This window comes from Panulirus ornatus, chromosome 46 (assembly GCF_036320965.1).
Source record: "Panulirus ornatus isolate Po-2019 chromosome 46, ASM3632096v1, whole genome shotgun sequence".
NCBI lineage: Eukaryota > Metazoa > Arthropoda > Malacostraca > Decapoda > Palinuridae > Panulirus > Panulirus ornatus.
Window position 1 is genome coordinate 13,969,477 of NC_092269.1, and position 22,539 is coordinate 13,992,015.

The 22,539-nt window shown below is 42.7% G+C and overlaps 1 protein-coding gene across 1 annotated transcript in view; it reads left to right on the top strand.

Annotated features, from left to right (window-relative positions):
- Nucleotides 1–22,539, top strand: part of LOC139763312 (probable glutamate receptor) — a 244,468-nt gene that overhangs the window by 18,260 nt on the left and 203,669 nt on the right. Inside the window, exons 2-3 of the mRNA XM_071689334.1 lie at nucleotides 20,840–20,964; nucleotides 21,101–21,217. Coding sequence (XP_071545435.1) covers nucleotides 20,840–20,964; nucleotides 21,101–21,217 — 242 coding nt within the window. The remainder of the gene's footprint in view (nucleotides 1–20,839; nucleotides 20,965–21,100; nucleotides 21,218–22,539) is intronic.

The following is a 22,539-nucleotide window of genomic DNA, read 5'->3' on the forward strand; positions in this document are numbered from 1 at the left end:
GGTGGCTGATTCATGTGAAAAATTACAGAAGCTTGTGACGAAAGTTAAGAGCAAATGTGAATATGAGCAAGGTTATTAGGTACAGTAGGGTTGAGGGTCAAATCACATGGGAGGTAAGTTTGAATGGAGCAAAACTGGAGGAAGTAAAGTGTTTTAGATATCTGGGAGTGGATCTGGCAGCGGATGGAACCATGGAAGTGGAGGTGAATCATAGGGTGGGGGAGGGGGCGAAAGTTCTCTGAGCCTTGAAGAATGTTTGGAAGTCGGAACATTATCTCGGAAAGGAAAAATGGGTATGTTTAAAGGAATAGTTGTTCCAACAATTTCTTATGGTTACGAGGCGTAGGCTATGGATAGAGTTCTACGCAGGAGTTGTGCGCATGAGAGTGGATGTGCTGAAAATGAGATGTTTTAGGACAATATGTGGTGTGAGGTGGTTTGATCGAGTAAGTAATGTAAGGGTAAGGGAGATGTGTGGAAATAAAAAGAGTGTGCTTGAGAGGGCAGAAGAGGGTGTTTTGAAATGGTTTGGTCACATGGAGAGAATGAGTGAGGAAAGATTGACCAAGAGGATATATGACTCAGAGGTGGAGGGAACGAGGAGAAGTGGGAGACCACATTGGAGGTGGGAAGATGTAGCGAAAAAGATTTTGAGTGATCGGGGCCTGAACATGCAGGAGGGTGAAAGGCGTGCAAGGAATAGAGTGACTTGGAACGATATGGTATGCCGGGGTCGACGGGCTGTCAATGGATTGAACCAGGGCATTTTTTTTATTTATTTTCCTTTTCGCCGCCCCCCGCATTAGCGAGGTAACGCAAGGAAACAGACGAAAGAAATAGCCCAACCCACCCACATGCACATATATATACGTACACGTCCACACACGCAAATATACATACTTATACATAACAACGTTTACATATTACTAAACAGAGAGACATATACATATATACACATGTACATAATTCACACTATCTGCCCTTATTCATTCCTATCGGCAACCCGCCAAACATGAAATGACAATTCTCTTTCCCCAAATGTGCGCGAGGTAGCGCTAGGAAAAGACAACAATGGCCACATTCGTTCACACAGTCTCTAGTTGTCATGTAATAATGCACCGAAACCACAGCTCCCTTTCCATATCCAGGCCCCACTGAACTTTCCAGGGTTTACCCCAGACGCTTCAAATGCCCTGGTTCAATCCATTAACAGCACGTCGACCCCGGTATTCCACATCGTTCCAATTCAGTCTATTCTATGCAAGCCTTTCACCCTCCTGCATGTTCCGGCCCCGATTAATCAAAATCTTTTTCACTCCATCTTTCCACCTACAATTTGGTCTTCCAGTTCTCGCCCCTTTCACCTCTGATATATAAATCCTCTTGGTCAATCTTTCCTCACTCATTCTCTCTATGTGACCAAACCATTTAAAAACACCCTCTTCTGCTCTTTCAACTACACTATTTTTAATACCACACACCTCTCTTACCGTATTATTACTTATTGGATCAAACCATCTCACACCACATATTGTACTCAAAAATCTCATTTCCAGCACATCCACCCTCGTTCGCACAACTCTATCCACAGCCCACGCCTCGCAATCTTATAAAATTGTTGGAAACACTATTCCTTCAAACATAGCCATTTTTGCTTTCCGAGATAATGTTCTCGACTTCCAAACATTTTTCAACGCTGCCAGACCTTTTGCCCCCTCCCCCACCCTATGATTTACTTCCTCTTCCATGATTCCATCCGCTGCCAAATCCATTCCCAAACATCTTAAACACTTAACTTCTTCCAGCTTTTCTCAATTCAAACTTACCTCCCAGTTGACTTGCCCTCAAATCTACTGTACCTAATAACCTTGCTTTTATTCACATTTACTCTCAGCTTTCTTCTTTCACAAAATTTAGCAAACTTAGTCACCAGCTTCTGCTATTTCTCACATGAATCAGCCACCAGCTCTGTGTCATCAGCGAACAACAACTGACTCCCTTCCTAGCTCTCTCATCCACAACAGACTGCATACTTGCCACATTTTCCAAAACTCTTGCATTCACCTCCCTAACAACCCCATCCAAAACTAAATCAAACAACCATGGGGATATCTCACACCCCTGCCGCAAACCTACATTCACTGAGAACCAATCACTTTCCTCTCTTCCTACACGTACACATGCCTTACATCCTCGATTAAAACTTTTCACCGCTTCTAACAACTTGCCTCCCACACCATAAATTCATATCTTGCACATAGCATCTCTATCAAATGAATCATATTATTTTTATTTATTTATTTTGCTTTGTCGCTGTCTCCCGCGTTAGCGAGGTAGCGCAAGGAAACAGACGAAAGAATGGCCCAACCCGCCCATATACACATGTATATACATACACGTCAACACACGCAAATATACATACCTATACATCTCAATGTACACATATATATACACACACAGACATATACATATTTACACATGTACATAATTCATAATGTCTGCCTTTATTTGTTCCCATCGCCACCCCGCCACACATGGAATAACAACCCCCTTCGTTCACACTCAGTCGCTAGCTGTCATGTAATAATGCACCGAAACCATAGCTCCCTTTCCACATCCAGGCCCCACACAACTTTCCATTGTTTACCCCAGACACTTCTCATGCCCTGGTTCAATCCATTGACAGCAGGTCGACCCCGGTATACCACATCGTTCCAATTCACTCCATTTCTTGTACGCCCTTCACCCTCCTGCATGTTCAGGCCCCGATCACTCAAAATCTTTTTCACTCTATCTTTCCACCTCCAATTTGGTCTCCCACCTCTCCTCGTTCCCTCCACCTCTGACACATATATCCTCTTGGTCAATCTTTCCTCACTCATTCTCTCCATGTGACCAAACCATTTCAAAACACCCTCTTCTGGTCTCTCAACCACACTCTTTTTATTTCCACACATCTCTCTCACCCTTACATTACTTACTCGATCAAACCACCTCACACCACATATTGCCCTTAAACATCTAATTTCCAGCACATCCACCCTCCTGCGCACAACTCTATCCATAGCCCACGACTCGCAATTATACAACATTGTTGGAACCACTATTCCTTCAAACATACCCATTTTTACGTTCCGAGATAATGTTCTCGACTTCCAAACTTTCTTCAAGGCTCCCAGAATTTTCTGCCCCTCCCCCAACCTATGATTCACTTCCGCTTCCATGGTTCCATCCGCTGCCAGATCCACTCCCAGATATCTAAAACACTTTACTTCCTCCAGTTTTTCTTCATTCAAACTTACCTCCCAATTGACTTGACCCTCAACCGTACTGTACCTAATAACCTTGCTCTTATTCACATTTACTCTTAACTTTCTTCTTTCACACACTTTACCAGACTCAGTCACCAGCTTCTGCAGTTTCTTACATGAATCAGCCAAAAGCTCTCATCCACAACAGACTGCATACTTGCCCTTCTTTCCAAAACTCTTGCATTCACCTCCCTGACAACCCCATCCATAAACAAATTAAACAACCATGGAGACATCAAATACCCCTGCCGCAAACCTACATTCACTGAGAACCAATCACTTTCCTCTCTTCCTACATGTACACATGCCTTACATCCTCGATAAAAACTTTTCACTGTTTCTGACAACTTGCCTCCCACACCATATATTCTTAATACCTTCCACAGAGCATCTCTATCAACTCTATCATATGCCTTCTCCTGATCCATAAATGCTACATACAAATCCATTTGTTTTTCCTCTACCACTTCTGAAACCACACTGCTCTTCCCCAATCTGATGCTCTGTACATGCCTTCACCCTCTCAATAAATACCCTCCCATATAATTTCCCAGGAATACTCAACAAACTTATACCACTCTTATCCCCTTTGCCTTTGTACAAAGGCACTATGGAAGCATTCCACCAATCCTCAGGCACCTCACCATGAATCATACATGCATTAAATAACCTTACCAACCAGTCAACAATACAGTCACCCCCTTTTTTTAATAAATTCCACTACGATACCATCCAAACCTGCTGCCTTCCCGGCTTTCATCTTCCGTAAAGTTTTTACTACCTCTTCTCTATTCACCAAATCATTTTCCCTAACCCTCTCACTTTGCACACCACCTCGACCAAAACACCCTATATCTTCTACTCTATCAACAAACACATTCAACAAACCTTCAAAATACTCATTCCATCTCCTCACATCACCACTACTTGTTATCACCCCCCCATTAGTCTCCTTCACTGAAGTTCCCATTTGCTCCCTTGTCTTACGCACTTTATTTACCTCCTTCCAAAACATCTTTTTATTCTCCCTGAAATTTAATGACACTCTCTCTCCCTAACTCTCATTTGCCCTCTTTTTCACCTCTTGCACCTTTCTCTTGACCTCCTTCCTCTTTCTTTTATACCTCTCCGACTCATTTGTATTTTTTCCCTGCAAAAATCGCCCAAATGCCTCTCTGTTCTCTTTCACTAATAATCTTACTTCTTCATCCCACCACTCACTACCTTTTCTAATCAACCCACCTCCCACGCTTCTCATGCCACAAGCATCTTTTGGGCAAGCCATCACTGCTTCCCTAAATACATCCCATTCCTCCCCCACTCCCCCTACCTCCTTTGTTCTCACCTTCTTCCATTCAGTACTCAGTCTCTCCTGGTACTTCCTCACACAAGTCTCCTTCCCAAGCTCACTTACTCTCACCATTCTCTTCACCCCAACATTCTCTCCTCTTTTCTGAAAACACATACAAATCTTCGCCTTCGCCTCCACAAGATAATGATCAGACATCCCTCCAGCTGCACCTCTCAGCACATTAACATACAAAAGTCTCTCTTTCGTGCGTCTATCAATTAACACGCAATCCAATGACTCTCTCTGGCCATCTCTCCTACTTACATAGGTAAAATTATGTATATCTCGCTTTTTAAACCAGGTTTTCCCAATCACCAGTCCCTTTTCAGCACATAAATCTACAAGCTCTTCACCATTTCCATTTACAACACTGAACACTACATGTATACCAATTATTCCCTCAACTGCCACATTACTCACCTTTGCATTCAAATCATCTATCACTATATCCTGGTCTCGTGCATCAAAACAACAAACACACTCATTCATCTGCTCCCAAAACACATGCCTTTCATGATCTTTCTTCTCTGCACTGGTGCATATGCACCAATAATCACACATCTCTCTCCATCAACATTCACTTTTACCCATATGAATCTAGAATTTACTTTATTACACTCTATCACATACTCCCACAACTCCTGATTAAGGAGTAGTGCTACTCCTTCCTTTGCTCTTGTCCTCTCACTAACCCCTGATTTTACTCCCAAGACATTCCCAAATCAATCTTCCCCTTTACCCTTGAGCTTTGTTTCACTCAAAGCCAAAACATCCAGGTTCCTTTCCTCAAACATATTACCTATCTCTCCTTTTTTCTCATCTTGGTTACATCCACACACATTTAGATACCCTAATCTGAGCCTTCGAGGAGGATGAGCACTCCTCGCGTGACTTCTTCTGTTTCCCCTTTTAGAAAGTTAAAATACAAGGAGGGGAGGGTTTCTGGTCCCCAGCTCCCGTCCCCTTTAGTCGCCTTCTAAGACACGTGAGGAATGCGTGAGAAGTATTCTTTCTCCCCTATCCCCACGGGTAATGTATCATATATATATATATATATATATATATATATATATATATATATATATATATATATATATATATATATATATATATATATATATATATATATATTTTTTTTTTTCTTTTTTTTATACTTTGTCGCTGTCTCCCGCGTTTGCGAGGTAGCGCAAGGAAACAGACGAAAGAAATTCCCCAACCCCCCCCATACACATGTACATACACACGTCCACACACACAAATATACATACCTACACAGCTTTCCATGGTTTACCCCGGACGCTTCACATGCCTTGATTCAATCCACTGACAGCACGTCAACCCCTGTATACCACATCGCTCCAATTCACTCTATTCCTAGCCCTCCTTTCACCCTCCTGCATGTTCAGGCCCCGATCACACAAAATCTTTTTCACTCCATCTTTCCACCTCCAATTTGGTCTCCCTCTTCTCCTCGTTCCCTCCACCTCCGACACATATATCCTCTTGGTCAATCTTTCCTCACTCATTCTCTCCATGTGCCCAAACCATTTTAAAACACCCTCTTCTGCTCTCTCAACCACGCTCTTTTTATTTCCACACATCTCTCTTACCCTTACGTTACTTACTCGATCAAACCACCTCACACCACACATTGTCCTCAAACATCTCATTTCCAGCACATCCATCCTCCTGCGCACAACTCTATCCATAGCCCACGCCTCGCAACCATACAACATTGTTGGAACTACTATTCCTTCAAACATACCCATTTTTGCTTTCCGGGATAATGTTCTCGACTTCCACACATTTTTCAAGGCTCCCAAAATTTTCGCCCCCTCCCCCACCCTATGATCCACTTCCGCTTCCATGGTTCCATCCGCTGACAGATCCACTCCCAGATATCTAAAACACTTCACTTCCTCCAGTTTTTCACCATTCAAACTCACCTCCCAATTGACTTGACCCTCAACCCTACTGTACCTAATAACCTTGCTCTTATTCACATTTACTCTTAACTTTCTTCTTCCACACACTTTACCAAACTCAGTCACCAGCTTCTGCAGTTTCTCACATGAATCAGCCACCAGCGCTGTATCATCAGCGAACAACAACTGACTCACTTCCCAAGCTCTCTCATCCCCAACAGACTTCATACTTGCCCCTCTTTCCAAGACTCTTGCATTTACCTCCCTAACAACCCCATCCATAAACAAATTAAACAACCATGGAGACATCACACACCCCTGCCGCAAACCTACATTCACTGAGAACCAATCACTTTCCTCTCTTCCTACACGTACACATGCCTTACATCCTCGATAAAAACTTTTCACTGCTTCTAACAACTTGCCTTCCACACCATATATTCTTAATACCTTCCACAGAGCATCTCTATCAACTCTATCATATGCCTTCTCCAGATCCATAAATGCTACATACAAATCCATTTGCTTTTCTAAGTATTTCTCACATACATACTTCAAAGCAAACACCTGATCCACACATCCTCTACCACTTCTGAAACCACACTGCTCTTCCCCAATCTGATGCTCTGTACATGCCTTCACCCTTTCAATCAATACCCTCCCATATAATTTACCAGGAATACTCAACAAACTTATACCTCTGTAATTTGAGCACTCACTCTTATCCCCTTTGCCTTTGTACAATGGCACTATGCACGCATTCCGCCAATCCTCAGGCAATTCACCATGAGTCATACATACATTAAATAACCTTACCAACCAGTCAACAATACAGTCACCCCCTTTTTTAATAAATTCCACTGCAATACCATCCAAACCTGCTGCCTTGCCGGCTTTCATCTTCCGCAAAGCTTTTACTATATATATATATATCCATATATATATATATATATATATATATATATATATATATATATATATATATATATATATATATATATTCCCACGTATTCCCTGCGTGTCGTAGAAGGCGACTAAAAGGGGAGGGAGCGGGAGGCTGGAAATCCTCCCCTCTCATTTTTTTTTTTTTTTTTTTTTTTTTTAATTTTCCAAAAGAAGGAATAGAGAAGGGGGCCAGGTGAGGATATTCCCTCAAAGGCCCAGTCCTCTGTTCTTAACGCTACCTTGCTAATGCGGGAAATGGCGAATAGTTTGAAAAAAAAAATATATATATACCAGGAGAGACTGGGTACAGAATGGAAAAAGGTGAGAACAATGGAAGTAAGGGGAGTGGGGGAGGAATGGGATGTATTTAGGGAATCAGTGATGGATTGCGCAAAAGTTGCTTGTGGCATGAGAAGAGTGGGAGGTGGGTTGATTAGAAAGGGTAGTGAGTGGTGGGATGAAGAAGTAAGAGTATTAGTGAAAGAGAAGAGAGAGGCTTTTGGACGATTTTTGCAGGGAAAAAATGCAATTGAGTGGGAGATGTATAAAAGAAAGAGACAGGAGGTCAAGAGAAAGGTGCAAGAGGTGAAAAAAAGGGCAAATGAGAGTTGGGGTGAGAGACTATCAGTAAATTTTAGGGAGAATAAAAAGATGTTCTGGAAGGAGGTAAATAAAGTGCGTAAGACAAGGGAGCAAATGGGAACTTCAGTGAAGGGCGCAAATGGGGAGGTGATAACAAGTAGTGGTGATGTGAGAAGGAGATGGAGTGAGTATTTTGAAGGTTTGTTGAATGTGTTTGATGATAGAGTGGCAGATATAGGGTGTTTTGGTCGAGGTGGTGTGCAAAGTGAGAGGGTTAGGAAAATGATTTGGTAAACAGAGAAGAGGTAGTGAAAGCTTTGCAGAAGATGAAAGCCGGCAAGGCAGCAGGTTTGGATGGTATTGCAGTGGAATTTATTAAAAAAGGGGGTGACTGTATTGTTGACTGGTTGGTAAGGTTATTTAATGTATGTATGACTCATGGTGAGGTGCCTGAGGATTGGCGGAATGCGTGCATAGTGCCATTGTACAAAGGCAAAGGGGATAAGAGTGAGTGCTCAAATTACAGAGGTATAAGTTTGTTGAGTATTCCTGGTAAATTATATGGGAGGGTATTGATTGAGAGGGTGAAGGCATGTACAGAGCATCAGATTGGGGAAGAGCAGTGTGGGTTCAGAAGTGGTAGAGGATGTGTGGATCAGGTGTTTGCTTTGAAGAATGTATGTGAGAAATACTTAGAAAAGCAAATGGATTTGTATGTAGCATTTATGGATCTGGAGAAGGCATATGATAGAGTTGATAGAGATGCTCTGTGGAAGGTATTAAGAATATATGGTGTGGGAGGAAAGTTGTTAGAAGCAGTGAAAAGTTTTTATCGAGGATGTAAGGCATGTGTACGTGTAGGAAGAGAGGAAAGTGATTGGTTCTCAGTGAATGTAGGTTTGCGGCAGGGGTGTGTGATGTCTCCATGGTTGTTTAATTTGTTTATGGATGGGGTTGTTAGGGAGGTAAATGCAAGAGTTTTGGAAAGAGGGGCAAGTATGAAGTCTGTTGGGGATGAGAGAGCTTGGGAAGTGAGTCAGTTGTTGTTCGCTGATGATACAGCGCTGGTGGCTGATTCATGTGAGAAACTGCAGAAGCTGGTGACTGAGTTTGGAAAAGTGTGTGGAAGAAGAAAGTTAAGAGTAAATGTGAATAAGAGCAAGGTTATTAGGTACAGTAGGGTTGAGGGTCAAGTCAATTGGGAGGTGAGTTTGAATGGAGAAAAACTGGAGGAAGTGAAGTGTTTTAGATATCTGGGAGTGGATCTGGCAGCGGATGGAACCATGGAAGCGGAAGTGGATCATAGGGTGGGGGAGGGGGCAAAAATCCTGGGGGCCTTGAAGAATGTGTGGAAGTCGAGAACATTATCTCGGAAAGCAAAAATGGGTATGTTTGAAGGAATAGTGGCTCCAACAATGTTGTATGGTTGCGAGGCGTGGGCTATGGATAGAGTTGTGCGCAGGAGGATGGATGTGCTGGAAATGAGATTTTTGAGGACAATGTGTGGTGTGAGGTGGTTTGATCGAGTGAGTAATGTAAGGGTAAGAGAGATGTGTGGAAATAAAAAGAGCGTGGTTGAGAGAGCAGAAGAAGGTGTTTTGAAGTGGTTTGGGCACATGGAGAGGATGAGTGAGGAAAGATTGACCAAGAGAATATATGTGTCGGAGGTGGAGGGAACAAGGAGAAGAGGGAGACCAAATTGGAGGTGGAAAGATGGAGTGAAAAAGATTTTTTGTGATCGGGGCCTGAACATGCAGGAGGGTGAAAGGAGGGCAAGGAATAGAGTGAATTGGAGCGATGTGGTATACCGGGGTTGACGTGCTGTCAGTGGATTGAATCAAGGCATGTGAAGCGTCTGGGGTAAACCATGGAAAGCTGTGTAGGTATGTATATTTGCGTGTGTGGACGTATGTATATACATGTGTATGGGGGGGTTGGGCCATTTCTTTCGTCTGTTTCCTTGCGCTACCTCGCAAACGCGGGAGACAGCGACAAAGTATAATAAATATAAATATATATATATATATATATATATATATATATATATATATATATATATATATTTTATTATTATTTTTATTTTGCTTTGTCGCTGTCTCCCGCCTTAGCGAGGTAGCGCAAGGAAACAGCCGAAAGAATGGCCCAACCCGCCCACATACACATGTATATACATACATGTCCACACACGCAGAATATACATACATATACATCTCAATGTACATATATATATATATATATATATATATATATATATATATATATACACACACAGACATATACATATATACACATATACATAATTCATACTGTCTGCCTTTATTTGTTCCCATCGCAACCTCGCCACACATGGAATAACAACCCCCTCCCCCCTCATGTGTGCGAGGTAGAGCTAGGAAAAGACAACAAAGGCCCCATTCGTTCACACTCAGTCTCTAGCTACCATGTAATAATGCACCGAAACCACAGCTCCCTTTCCACCTCCAGGCCCCACACACTTTGCAGGGTTTACCCCAGACGCTTCATATGCCCTGGCCCAGTCCATTGATAGCACGTCGACCTCGGTATACCATTTCGTTCCAATTTACTCTATTCCTTGCCCGCTTTTCACCCTCCTTCATGTTCAGGCCCCGATCACTCAAAATTTTTTTCAATACATCTTTCCTCCTCCAATTTGGTCTCCCACTTCTCCTCGTTCACTCCACCTCTGACACATATATCCTCTTGGTCAATCTTTCCCCACTCATTCTCTTCATGTGACCAAATCATTTCAAAACACCCTCTTCTGCTCTCTCAATCACACTCTTTTTATTTCCACACATCTCTCTCACCCTTACATTACTTACTCGATCAAACCACCTCACACCACATATTGTCCTCAAACATCTCATTTCCAGCACATCGACCCTCCCACGCACAGCTCTATCCATAGCCCACGCCTCGCAACCATACAACATTGTTGGAACCACTATTCCTTCAAAGATACCCATTTTTGCTTTCCGAGATAATGTTCTCGACCTCCAAACATTCTTCAAGGCTCCCAGAATTTTCACCCCTTCCCCCATCCTATGATTCATTTCCGCTTCCATGGTTCCATCCGCTGACAGATCCACTCCCAGACATCTAAAACACTTCACTTCCTCCAGCTTTTCTCCATTCAAACTTACCTCCCAGTTGACTTGACCCTCAACCCTACTGTACCTAATAACCTTGCTCTTATTCACATTTACTCTTAACTTTCTTCTTTCACACACTTTACCAAACTCAGTCACCAGCTTCTGCAGTTTCTTACATGAATCAGCCACCAGCGCTGTATCATTAGCGAACAACAACTGACTCAAATACCAAGCTCTCTCATCCACAACAGACTGCATACTTGCCCCTCTTTCCAAAACTCTTGCATTCACCTCCCTAACGACCCCATCCATAAACAATTAAACAACCATGGAGATATCACACACCCCTGCCGCAAACCTACATTCACTGAGAACCAATCACTTTCCTCTCTTCCTACACGTACACATGCCTTACATAGTCGATAAAAACTTTTCACTGCTTCTAACAACTTGCCTCCCACACCATATATTCTTAATACCTTCCACAGAGCATCTCTATCAACTCTATCATATGCCTTTTCCAGATCCATAAATGCTACATACAAATCAATATGATTTTCTAAGTATTTCTCGCATACATTCTTCAAAGCAAACACCTGATCCACACGGCCTCTACCACTTCTGAAACCACACTGCTCTTTCCCAATGTGATGTTCTATACATGCCTTCACCCTCTCAATCAATACCCTCCCATATAATTTACCAGGAATACTCAACAAACTTATACCTCTGTAATTTGAGCACTCACTCTTATCCCCTTTACCTTTGTACAATGGCACTATGCAAGCATTCCGCCAATCCTCAGGCACCTCACCATGAATCATACATACATCAAATAACCTTACCAACCAGTCAACAATACAGTTACGCCTTTTTTAACAAATTCCACTGCAATGCCATCCACACCTGCCTCTTTGCCGGCTTTCATCTTCCGCAAAGCTTTTACTACCTCCTCTTTATTTACCAAATCATTTTCCCTAACCCTCTCACTTTGCACACCACCTCAACCAAGACACCCTACATCTGCCCACTCTATCATCAAACACATTCCACAAACCTTCAAAATACTCACTCCATCTCCTTCTCACATCACCACTACTTGTTATCACCTCCTCATTTGCGCCCTTCACTGAAGTTCCCATTTGCTCCCTTGTCTTACGCACTTTATTTACCTCCTTACAGAACATCTTTTTATTCTCCTTAAATTTAATGATACTCTCTCACCCCAACTCTCATTTGCCCTCTTTTTCACCTCTTGCACCTTTCTCTTGACCTCCTGTCTCTTTCTTTTATACATCTCCCAGTTAATGTAGGCTTGCGGCAGGGGTGTGTGATGTCTCCATGGTTGTTTAATTTCTTTATGGATGGGGTTGCTAGGGAGGTGAATGCAAGAGTTTTGGAAAGAGGGGCAAGTACGAAGTCTGTTGTGGATGAGATAGCTTGGGAAGTGAGTTATTTGTTGTTCGCTGATGATACAGCGCTGGTGGTTGATTCATGTGAGAAACTGCAGAAGCTGGTGAGTGAGTTTGGTAAAGTGTGTGAAAGAAGAAAATTAAGAGTAAATATGAATAAGAGCAAGGTTATTAGGTACAGTAGGGTTGCGGGTCAAGTCAATTGGGAGGTAAGTTTGAATGGAGAAAAACTGGAGGAAGTAAAGTGTTTTAGATATCTGGGAGTGGATCTGGCAGCGGATGGAACCATGGAAGCGGAAGTGGATCATAGGGTGGGGGATCGGGCGAAAATCCTGGGAGCCTTGAAGAATGTGTGGAAGTCGAGAACATTATCTCAGAAAGCAAAAATGGGTTTGTTTGAAGGAATAGTGGCTCCAAAAATGTTGTATGGTTGCGAGGCGTGGGCTATGGATAGAGTTGTGGGCAGGAGGGTGGATGTGCTGGAAATGAGATGTTTGAGGACAATATATATATATATATATATATATATATATATATATATATATATATATATATATATATATATATATATATATATATATATTTATATAGCTGTTATGTATAATGCACCGAAACCATAGCTCCCTTTCCACATCAACATCCACAAAACTTTCCATGGTCTTTCCCGAAGCTTCACATGCCCTGGTTCAATCTATTGAGATCACTTTGATCCCCGTATTCCACATCGTTCCGATTCACTCTATTACTTACACACCTTTCACCCTCCTGCATGTTCAGGCCCTGATCGCTTAAAATTTTTTCACTCCGTCCTTCCACCTCCAATATGGTGTTCCTCTTCTCCTCGTTCCCTCCACCTCTAACACATGCATCTTCTTTGTCAATCTTTCCTCACTCATTCTCTCCATGTGATCAAACCATTTCAAAACTCCTTTTTCTGCTTTTTCAACCAAACTCTTTTCATTATCACACATATCTCTTACCCTTTCAATACTTACTCAATCAAATCACCTCACACCGCATATTTTTCTCAAACTTCTCATTTCCAGCACATCCACCCTCCTTTGCACAACTCTATAGCCCACGCCTCGCAACCATATAACATTGTTGGAGCCACTATTCTTTCAAACATACCAGTTTCTGCTTTCTGAGATAATGTTCTCGCCTTCCACATATTTTTCGACGCTCCCAGAACTTTCGCCCCCTCCCCCACCCTGTGACTTACCTCCGCTTCCATCGTTCCATCCGCTGCCAAATCCCCTCTCAGATATCTAAAACACTTCACTTCCTCTAGTTTTTCTCCATTCAATCTTACTTCAATGTTGACTTTTCCCTCAACCCTACTGTACCTAAAGCCCTTGCTCTTATTCATATTTACTCTCAACTTTCTTCTTTCACACACTTTACCAAACTGAGTCACCAGCTTCTGCAATTTCTCAACCGAATCAGCCACCAGCGTTGTATCATCAGCGACCAACAACTGACTCCCTTCCACAGCCAACTCATTCACAACAGACTGCATGTTTGCCCCTCTCTCCAGAACTCGCACCTTTTGCCATTCTACACTCAATCTCTCCTGGCACTGTCTAACACAATTATTCTGTCCAATCTCACTTACTTTCACCACTCTATTCTCCACAACAAGTCTCTTATTTTTTGAAAACCTCTACATATCTTCTTCGCCTCCACAAGATAGTGATCAGACATCCCTCGAGGTACCCTTTTCAGCACAGTAACATCCAAAACTCTTTCTTTTACAGGTCTATCAATTAACACGTAATGTGATAATGGCCTTTGACCATCTTCTACTCACTTACGTATACTTGTGTATATCTCTTTAAAACTGGTATTCCCAATCATTTGTCTTTATCAGGACGCAAATCCGCAAGCTCTTCATTTCCACTCACAACGCTGAATACCCTATGTACACCAATTATACCCTCAGCTGCCACATTACTCACCTTTACATTTAAATCACTCATCGCTATAACCCGGTCTCGTGCATTAAAGCTGCTAACACACTCACTCAGCTGCTCCCAAAACACATGTCTCTCATGATGTTTCTTCTCATGACCAGGTGCATAAGCACCAATAATCACCCGTCTCTCTCCACCCACTTTCAGTTTTATCCATATCAATGTAGAAGTTGCTTTCTTACACTCTATCACACACTCCTACAACTCCTGCTTCAGGAGTAATGTTACTCCTTCCTTAGCTCTTGTCCTCTCACCAACCCCTGATTTTACTCCCAAAACATACCCAAACAACTCTTCCCCTTTAACCTTGAGCTTCGTTTCTCTCAGAGCCAAAGCATCCACGTTTCTCTCATGAAACATCCGAACAATCTCTCCTTTCTTCTGTTCTTGGTTACACCCACACACAGTCAGACACCCCAGTCTGAGCCTTCGAGGAGGAAGAGCACTCCCCGCATGACTCCTTTTTCTGTTTCCCCTTTTAGAGAGAGAGAGAGAGAGAGAGAGAGAGAGAGAGAGAGAGAGAGAGAGAGAGAGAGAGAGAGAGAGAGAGAGAGAGAGAGAGAGAGAGAGAGAGAGAGAGAGAGAGAGGGAATGACGGTTTACTGAATTTAGGCAGCTATTCAGTTGAAAATATACTTTAGAGATATCGCAGAAATGAGAAGTCATAATAGTAATTGGTTATCTTTTCATGAAAGAGCTTAAGATTTCGGTAGTCTGCATATTTCCACACTTTGAATGAGCACGTAAGTGACATGTATAAAAGATCGTCAGGTTGGTGGATATATAGGAATGTTTATCAATATTACTGTTTATACTTTATGGTTGAATATCAAGTAGTAAATTGTTACAGTAATACAGTAGTTGGCAAATATGTTGGAGAAACTTGAGCCGTTCATTTGCATTGTTTATGACGTTCATAATGATAGGTGTTCTTATTAGTATACTAATATACGTTTCAGCGGCGGACAAACGCTGTTTTTCGCAAATATCTCGTAAACGATTCATTGTATCATTATGATATTTCTGCGCACTATCTTTAACACCCGGGCCAAGTGTATTGCTGATATACCACATTGCTATATGTGTTATGTGAGGAGTTTACAAGTGAAAAAAAATACAAAGCCGAGCAGTCATATTAACGCTTTCGAAGGAAAGTATCTCCCAACCCCCCCCTCCCCCCCAAACACCCTCCCAATTCCCCCCTTCTTGCCCTCGTTATCCCTCCTCTTCTTCCCCTAACTCCTCATCACCCAACCTTGTGTCCCTCCCTATTTTCCAATAACTTTAGTATATAATTAGAATGTTATTTATGTGTATATGTATAGGTATGATTATCAAGTAACAGTATGGTACAATTCCGTAGATGCAAGACGTATTTTACATTGATAATTACTGTACAACAGCATATTTACATATATGTAGTATGTAGAAGGTCGATTTTGCAGTCATTATGGTCAACCAAGTGAACACGATATACTGCCATTACCTGTGGTATGGACCTTCTAGGGTATGTTATTGCTGTTATTAGTACATACTGTGTACCTACCCAACATAAACTGTTAACCTAGTCCAGTTGATATACTGTCAGTTTGTTGACTGGTCTCTTTCATATTTATATTATCACGAAATTATAATCTGCATATATTTTCACCCTATATATATATATATATATATATATATATATATATATATATATATATATATATATATATATATATATATGTATATATATATATATATATATATATATATATATATATATATATATATATATATATATATATATATATATATATTTTTTTTTTTGCTTTGTCGCTGTCTCCCGCGTTTGCGAGGTAGCGCAAGGAAACAGACGAAAGAAATGGCCCAACCCACCCCCATACACATGTATATACATACGTCCACACACGCAAATATACATACCTACACAGCTTTCCATGGTTTACCCCAGACGCTTCACATGCCTTGATTCAATCCACTGACAGCACGTCTACCCCGGTATACCACATCGCTCCAATTCACTCTATTCCTTGCCCTCCTTTCACCCTCCTGCATGTTCAGGCCCCGATCACACAAAATCTTTTTCACTCCATCTTTCCACCTCCAATTTGGTCTCCCTCTTCTCCTCGTTCCCTCCACCTCCGACACATATATTCTCTTGGTCAATCTTTCCTCACTCATTCTCTCCATGTGCCCGAACCATTTCAAAACACCCTCTTCTGCTCTCTCAACCACGCTCTTTTTATTTCCACACATCTCTCTTACCCTTACGTTACTTACTCGATCAAACCACCTCACACCACATATTGTCCTCAAACATCTCATTTCCAGCACATCCATCCTCCTGCGCACAACTCTATCCATAGCCCACGTCTCGCAACCATACAACATTGTTGAACCACTATTCCTTCAAACATACCCATTTTTGCTTTCCGAGATAATGTTCTCGACTTCCACACATTCTTCAAGGCTCCCAGAATTTTCGCCCCCTCCCCCACCCTGTGATCCACTTCCGCTTCCATGGTTCCATCCGCTGCCAGATCCACTCCCAGATATCTAAAACACTTCACTTCCTCCAGTTTTTCTCCATTCAAACTCACCTCCCAATTGACTTGACCCTCAACCCTACTGTACCTAATAACCTTGCTCTTATTCATATTTACTCTTAACTTTCTTCTTCACACACTTTACCAAACTCAGTCACCAGCTTCTGCAGTTTCTCACATGAATCAGCCACCAGCGCTGTATCATCAGCGAACAACAACTGACTCACTTCCCAAGCTCTCTCTTCCCCAACAGACTTCATACTTGCCCCTCTTTCCAAAACTCTTGCATTCACCTCCCTAACAACCCCATCCATAAACAAACTAAACGACCATGGAGACATCACACACCCCTGCCGCAAACCTACATTCACTGAGAACCAATCACTTTCCTCTCTTCCTACACGTACACATGCCTTACATCCTCTATAAAAACTTTTCACTGCTTCTAACAACTTGCCTCCCACACCATATATTCTTAATACCTTCCACAGAGCATCTCTATCAACTCTATCATATGCCTTCTCCAGATCCATAAATGCTACATACAAATCCATTTGCTTTTCTAAGTATTTCTCACATACATTCTTCAAAGCAAACACCTGATCCACACATCCTCTACCACTTCTGAAACCACACTGCTCTTCCCCAATCTGATGCTCTGTACATGCCTTCACCCTCTCAATCAATACCCTCCCATATAATTTACCAGGAATACTCAACAAACTTATACCTCTGTAATTTGAGCACTCACTCTTATCCCCTTTGCCTTTGTACAATGGCACTATGCACGCATTCCGCCAATCCTCAGGCACCTCACCATGAGTCATACATACATTAAATAACCTTACCAACCAGTCAACAATACAGTCACCCCCTTTTTTAATAAATTCCACGGCAATACCATCCATATATATATATATAATACTGTTGGAATAAAATGATGACATGAGAAAACCAAATTTATTCGTTATCACTATCAAAGTAAACGTCATCGTCTTCATCATCACTGGCGATGTTCATAATAACGGGTTCGACTCCCTCGTGTATGTTGTCACTCCTCCAGTATTCTTCTTCAAATTTACGGGAGTGTTGAACAGCTCCCACCCACACGTCCTTGTGTACCAATTGCCCGGCTTCTTCCAGTCTTGCCTTTAGGTCCGTCCGGGTAAACCGCTGGAGTGTGGAGCGCACATGACGCTTCATAAATCCCTATACTTGCTCGATGGCGTTGAGCTCGGATTGACCAGGTGGCAACTGTATGCCCTGGTGGCCCCACATACGGATGGTGTTGTCGATCTTATACTGGGGCTGTGGACGGTTCTGCTGGCAGAGGACCAGCAGCTCAGGGCGAGTGGCAGCAGCAGGTGGGATGGAAATCTTGCGCTGCTCCAGCCACCTGATGAGGTCCGCCTTCCTGGTGGCTGTGGTAGGGCTGTCGACTCTCCTCCGTCAGCTGGCTGTGGTATGGTGCATTGTCTAGCACAAGTACCGATGGCTCTGGCAGTGATGGAAGGAGCTGCGTTGTTAGCCATCGCAGGAACAGTTCGGCATTCATTTCTCCATGATAATCACCCTGGTTGGTCTTGGCTGGGTAGCACAGGTATGAGCCGTCAACAAAGCCTTCGTCCGTGCCATCTGCGACCACTACAGATGGCTCCCCTTCACCAGGTAGTACCTGACGTGGTGTTGCTTGGAGCCTGTGTGGTATCCACCCACTCCTTAATGTGGCCCATCCTGGTGGTAAACCACGTCTCATCCACATATACCACCTTCCTTTCCTCCTCTCGGTGACGCTGTAGAGCCCGGAGAGGGTCAATCCGACGACACACAACGTCCAGCGATTCCCTCCTTACATACATCTTTCGCTGTGACAGTCTGTATTGAAATCCCATGATGTGCAGGATCCGCCAAACTGTTGTGTCGGATGTATCCTCCGGGAGGATACCCTGTGTTTTCAGGTCCGCTGATATGACCCTCAGTGTTAAATATTGTTTTTACGAAAACTTTTTGTGGATGTGGCGCCGTATTGCACCGAGAGTAAAGTTATCACAAACAGCCGATGTAGGTGTTGGTGGTGCCGGTGTGGAGGGGGAGGCTGTGGTGATGGTGTTGACTATGTCCCTCACTCTTGACACAGTCATAACCACGATGTGCACAACTCTCTCGTAAGGCCTGTGTGCATAAGAATTAATGTTATGTTACACATTTCGTCTCACCTCACTATGATAATTAATATGACATTGCGATACAATACAGTCTGCTTTACTTTCATATTTCAAATGTATATAAATGTAATAATGTGTGTTCGAACCAGAATACATTGTCTACGCACCTATTTAAACTTATGTACGTTCTACCGCGGATACATTCACGTTTGTACAACGTGACAAGACGAAGAACAAACGCTGTCCTGCATCCACGGAGGCAGAAGGACAACATTGTTGTTGATGATGATGACCGCGCGCGCCTCGGCAGTCGCTAGAGTTGTAGCCTCGGGATGGGGGTACCCCATACCTCAGAAAGGGCGAGGGGATATGGGGGACTGTGGATATTATATTAAGGCATATATTTCTTACTTAAAAACGTGAAGAAGAGATGAAGTACCCATAAACGATTTCATTTGGTTGTCCAAAACCAAAACTGACTTCATCTTTCTGGTCGCCGTCGACACGTCGGTTATTACCAACGAAATTACCTGTTGCTTTCATAGTCGTTTGGCGCACTGCGGTTTTCACGTCCACACACAATAACTGTATAATATATCATTACTAATGTATGATACGTATATACATACTGTCATACCTATTATTTAGGTACGTAATTAGAATACGCCAAATCAAATATAGACAATGGATGGTGTAGATATGGTGGTGAAGACGGAAATGGGGAGGGAGATACTGCGGTATTGAGTTGGGGGTTGGGGGGGGGGGGGTCTGGAGGTGTTCGAGGTGTTGAGTGAGGGTTAGACGTGTACCCCACACTCGTCCGATTCTCTATAACGCCTTCGATATGATGACTGGCGTAGGCTTAATATCACTCAGTAAACTCCTCACAGAGCACATATAGCAATGTGGTATGAGTATGACAGCAACGAATTAGGCCCGGGTGTTAAGGATAGTGTGCTGAAATAACATAGTGATACAACCATTTGTTTAGCAGAAATTTGTGAAAACCCTCGTTTGTCCGCCGCTGAAACGTATACTAGCTACACGAGTTGTTATTGGTATGAGTCGATTGTCGTGAGGCGTCGGTGGGATGGAGGAGGTGTCTGTGATGGGACGGGGGTGTCAGCACTTGTCACACTGCCGTGTGAGCTGTTGGTGTTGGTCGGAGAAGGTGGACATGTTCAGCACGACGAGGATGTGTGTCTGCATGTGTGTGTGTGTGTGTGTGTGAGTGTTGGTAATAAACATTGAACTCATAATGTGTGACCATCTGGTGGAACGTTTCGGTTGAAGTCACCTACTTCTCTTTATATCAGTCTGTCCACTATTGATGAAACAGAAGTTGTAATGTGTTGTAGTGTAGTGATGGAACAGAAGTTGTTATGTGTTGCAGTGTATTTTTAACTTAACGTTTGTCTTGTTATGTCCTTACTGTGTTATATTTAACCACATTAATTATTACATTTAATTACATTAATGAAACAATTGTTGAAGAATGTGACTTTATCCCTGACAGCTGGTCTGGACACGCTAGCAGCAGCGGGTGAAGCAGTGCAGGAAATACTAGCCAGCGTGTCTGACCCTCACTGTTATGTTACGCTTCTCTCACACGGCAACAGCTCCGCCACTACCGTCGCCACGGTGCGTCTTAGTCCTGAGCATGAGAGCAAAAGAGATTAATAAGACAAGTCTCATGATTTGTGTCTGTTTCTGGCAGTCTAGATTGTACAAAACTCAGCTATAGTGTCTATACTGAAGTTTATTTACATTAACACAGGATATAAGGAAGCTGTGGGCTCCCTGGGGTGTCGCTCTACTGGAGGTGGCAGTGAACGGAGTCGAGGCTCAGGCGACGCAGGACCAACTCTTCCAGGCGATTCGTGAGGCGCGAAGAGTAGGTCACTCTCTCATTACGACTGAAACAGTTCACTTTTATGTTACTGTTGAACGAATCTCACATTACTGCTTCGGCAGATACATAAACTCTTTTTTCTGTGGTCGAGGTAAGTCAGTGCCATATTTCTTCTCTCGTACTTGCTCGCTATTTCGCACGTGAGACAGATGACGTCCAGAAGAGATGACTAAGCCGTATAGGAAAATGAATTTCATTTGCCTCTTTCCTCTGTCCCTGATGTTGACAAGTGACACTGGAAGGGAGGATTTCCAGCCCTCTGCTCCCACACCTCTTAGTCGCCTTTTACTTCACGTAGGGAATGCGGGGGCAGTATTCTTTCTCCCCTATCCCCATACTTTTAAAGAAGCAAAAATAAATAAAGTCTTTTAATTCTATTAGCGAGGCAGGAGTCTCACTTCAGTTCGTTACCGAGATGTGTAGATCACTGTAATGTTACATTGTAGATAAGCATCTCTTACAAGACTAGTGTAGTAGGTCGGGGTGTCTTATCTGTTACAATACATCTTAACCCAATCATTCTCATGTTACTCCTGATGCGGGGAGATCATGCCCTCATCATAGATGTTAATGTTTTCATTCTCATTACTAGAATGTTGCAGATCATTCTCATGTTACCTGTTACTCCGGAAACATCGAAGTCGTTCTTGCATTACTACCTTGGCAGACAGGCCAGTCACACACTCTTACTATGGCACCTGTATCACTTTGTTGCTAGCATGACAAGTATACACCTCTCATATTACCAATACAGCTACTCTCACTTTCCCAGTCTGAGGCTCATATAAGCCTGTATTGCTTACCTGGATTACCAATAACCAAAGTAGGTGATTTTTCTTATCATATAACCAATAAAGATGATCGAAAAAATAAATGAAGTGTATGAGGTACACTAAAATACGTTATCATGCATTAGGTAACTGATGATCATGTAGTCTTAACTCACATTCTAGGATAACCCGTCATAGAAAATGGATCTCCGGAGGCATGAACATATTTCCGTTTTCATGAGCAAAGCTTTTCTTGGGCATTGGCCTTGGACGAAAAACAAAAACAATGAAATTGTATGTCCAACAACAAATTGTGTCATACAACAATATATCCTGAGTCAACAGAGCAACCTGCGTCATGCACCAGTACGTCCTGAGTCAACAGAACAATCTACGTCATGCAGCAGTGCGTCCTGAATCAGCAGAACAATCTGCGTCATGCAGCAGAACGCCCTAAGTCAACAGAACAACCTGCGTCATGCAGCAGAACGCCCTAAGTCAACAGAACAACCTGCGTCATGCAGCAGAACGCCC